The 3,641-nt window shown below is 50.9% G+C and overlaps 1 protein-coding gene across 1 annotated transcript in view; it reads left to right on the forward strand.

Annotated features, from left to right (window-relative positions):
• The window catches only part of ATRNL1 (attractin like 1), a 77,791-nt gene that overhangs the window by 24,535 nt on the left and 49,615 nt on the right, over window positions 1-3,641 (forward strand). The window contains 1 exon segment of the mRNA XM_018573163.1: window positions 2,524-2,607. Within this exon segment, the coding sequence (XP_018428665.1) occupies window positions 2,524-2,607 (84 nt within the window).

Below are 3,641 nucleotides of genomic sequence, written 5' to 3' on the forward strand. Positions count from 1 at the left end.
TGGGGGGGGGGTTGTAGTTTATGGGGGAGGGGAAATGTAGTATTTCCTGTGAACAGATGGGTCAGGTCATTACTATATTTATCTAAAATGATTGTCATTTGCTGTGACGTTCACATCAGTGCTCCTTTTGCTGTTCCATATTTCAGATGCACAGCGGACTTCCTGTCCAGTTATTTCATGGAAGGTTAAAGCCTTCCTTTTAAAGTGGAACCCCGGCTTTTAGGTTTGGGGGTACGCTGCATGTTAGTTCCTTGTTCAGGGGCTTATTTCAGTCTCCGTTGGCAGTATTTTCACTCACTTCCTGTCTGGTGATTGTGGTAAGCCAATGAGTTCAGCTTCTAGGGATCGCTTTAGGTGGTGACACTGTGTCCAGAAATGGCCACTTGTAGTCTCCTTAGAAAGCACATGTGACAGTTGTCACCCTATAACAGGATGTGCCTGAACCAGGACTGAATGTCCATTGTTGCTGTCTGATCACTGGGGGAGGGGAGACTGAGGAAATGCTTCCTCCTGCCTGCAGCAGACCGATCACTGGGGGAGGGGAGACTGAGGAAATGTTTCCTCCTGCCTGCAGCAGACTGATGACATCTCAGCCTAGGCAATGTCACTGGAGATTTATACCTTTTGCTGTATATTGTGATATGTGAGGATTTCATTCAGACTTGTTAGGTAATGACAGGTTCTCTTTCAGTTTATATCTCCTTTTAAAGTGACTTTGTCATGAAAGGGGGAGGGGGGCGGCCATTGGGAATGTCTGTGTCCCGTCGGTCCAGTGCTGTCCGAGTCTCTGTCCCGGAAGTTCAGAGATGAGGAAATGTGACATCATCAGTCCAGCAATGGCGGCCCCCTCTCCTCTCTCATGACAGGGTCACTTTAAGACATCTCTCTGTATCAGCCTGACATGTGACAAGCAACATTTTGTTACATTGTTGCGGGTTCGGTGTTGGGGGGGTCGGTATTTCGCGGATCGGTGTTGGGGGGTCGGTGTTGCGGGGTCAGTGTCGCTGTGGGGTCGGTTTTGGGGGGTCAGTGTTCCAGGGTCGGTGTCGGTGATCAATCTGCTGTGAAATAACCAGTTTGGGGCTCCGGTTAGTGAATGGCGCGGCGGGGAAGTGGCGCAGTTTGCGCAGTGACTGGATTCGCCTCGCGTGACCCGGCAGACGCAGCGGGGAGAGGAGAGCGCTCCTCATGCACGCTACAGTGCCGCCTCTGTGCCTGACGCCCCGGGGCCATTTCTAGTGGAGGAGCGGCGCTGTCACTGCGCATTACATGAGACGCACGGCGCCGTGACCAGGAGGCGCCACGAGGACAGCCGGTCACGTCTGAGCCTGGAATTCCGTCTGCTCCCAGCCGGATAGAAGCGCGGTGTGAAGGGTTAATCTTGGGGTGGGGGGTTGCTGCCCCCATATGGTCGGAGCCATGTTGTCTGCAGACCGCCCGCGGCGTTGTTATAGGGGGAACTCTAACACGTCTTCAGCCAGCCAATGTCCTGAGCCGTAGGCGTCATGTGATTATCACATTTTACACGTTTATATTTTCATGACCTGCTTCTATATTCTGATCTATAAATTCTTCTCCTGGAGTCTTCAACACTGAGTGTGCCTTATCCTTTCTTCTTACTTCCGCTGAGATAAAATCAACTACATGAAAAGTCTGTTGGTTTTCCGTCCCCTAGAGTGTAAGAGTAAAGTACAGTCACTGTGCCGAGCGGCTGAACAGGAGGCGGATGGGAGGCGGAGGGCGGATGGGAGGCGGAGGGCGGACTGGATTCCCCGCTCCGATCCTCCAGCGCTGACGGCCGGAACGGACGGGGGAGGGTACAGCTGGCTCCGCCTCTAGATAGGCAGAGCCAGCTGTCACTCACGCAGCTGGGCGGATCCAGACATAATTGTCGGGATCCGCTCCGGCTGCGGCGTCTCGGTATACCGCGAGCTGTAGCTCCCTATATACTGAGCCTAGGGTGAAGGGAGGACGCTAGTTTGTGTCCTCCCGTTACCCTGAGGAGAACTATAGGGCCATAAGAGGGCGGAGCCAACCCAATACTGAACCCTACGGACTAAGACTGGGAGGCCATTAATGCTTGTGTGTGTAAAGGCCTCCCAATACTAATGGTAATATAGTGTATATATATATTTTCTACCTTTTTAGTTTTCTATGGGACTTTGTCATGTAATTTTCGGTATTATTTATACCTATTTACTAACATTTTTATAGAAGGATCTTTTATTTTCCACCAGGTGACTGTAATTTCCAAGTCTCATTGGACTAGAAATAACTGTCACCCTGGTGTGTCAGCTCTGAGACCTCTATGTTCTGTGATGTGAATGGTGACTGCAAGTGCAGTGGCGCAGCACATTAGGGGGTCACGTGATCTCCATTGCGGTGCGCTGTGACTGCGGCTCGCCTGTTTTTGGTCTGCGCTGGTTTTTAAATGGAGGAAGTAAAACCCATGTTACAGGATAATGAATGTCGCCGTCTCCCTTCTGTGATGGTAAACTTGTTGTCACGTCTGTTCTCTTCCAGGCTGACGGAGCCCTCAGGATTCCTCACCGACGGACCAATCAACTACAAGTACAAGACGAAGTGCACGTGGCTGATCGAGGGGTAGTGAGTATCTGACGACCGTTCTTTACGAGAAGCACCCAAAATGTAATATTCCGGGTTTTGGGCAGAGTGTTGAATCGCAAACTCTTCATCTGAATGTTTTGTTGGGAGAATCTAACAAGCAGAAACTAAAAAGCCAAAAAAGGGACCGCCCCCTAAGCCAGGAGTGGGCAAACCCCGCCCTCCAGCGTTCGTGAAACTACAATTCCCATGATGCATCTTGCTCTGGGAGTCATGTCTGTGGCTGATAGTCATGCAGTGTAGTTTCTCAACAGCTGGAGGGCCAGTGATTGCCTAACTTCCTTAAGTTTAAGGTCCCTTCCCTGCAGCTCCAAACCCCCGCCCCGGAAGAGTCTCCAGCAATTACCAAGAATAAGGCTGATACATTTTGAGCTTTAATTGTAACAAGATATAACGCACATGTGTGTTTTCTTTTTTTGTCAGTGTAGCTCCTCTTACCTGCACACATGGCCTCGTCTGCCGCCGGACCGGCCAGAAGTGACGCCACTTCCGGCCAGCCCGACATCAGACGAGCAGCGTCGCTGATGGGGCCCCAGCTTGTCTCGAAGACGCTGGAGCGGCAATGCTGGGGCCCTGCGCTGCTAGGGCCAGGCCTCCGCCTCCTCGCCCTTCACTGTCGACCGATAGTCATGTAAGGCTGCCGGGGCCCCTTACATGAGTATCGGCCGTACCCCCCTGATGGCTGCCCTGCACATGAGTACCATAAAGATCCTTATCCCGGTGCTGAAGTTTTGTGAATTGGACATTCAAAGGACTTTACAAAGTAAACACCCCAGGAGATAAGAAACACAGAAGAGTGACGGCAGATAAATGTCCAACAAGACTTCTCCCCTTTTTTGGTGTTTTTTTTGGTCTAAATGTTAATTAAATATCAGGATTCTTCTTTTTAAGTGACAGTTATTTTTAGCTGAAAAAGGAGATGTGAAAATGACAAGTGTTGCCAGATATTGGACACTCTCTATGGTGGCCCCTCTTCCCCATGTGATGGTGCTGGGGTCTAGCGATTGGCTGCTCAG

Source organism: Nanorana parkeri, unplaced genomic scaffold (genome assembly GCF_000935625.1).
Source record: "Nanorana parkeri isolate BGI_ZX_2015 unplaced genomic scaffold, ASM93562v1 scaffold2260, whole genome shotgun sequence".
In the NCBI taxonomy this organism is placed as follows: Eukaryota; Metazoa; Chordata; class Amphibia; order Anura; family Dicroglossidae; genus Nanorana; species Nanorana parkeri.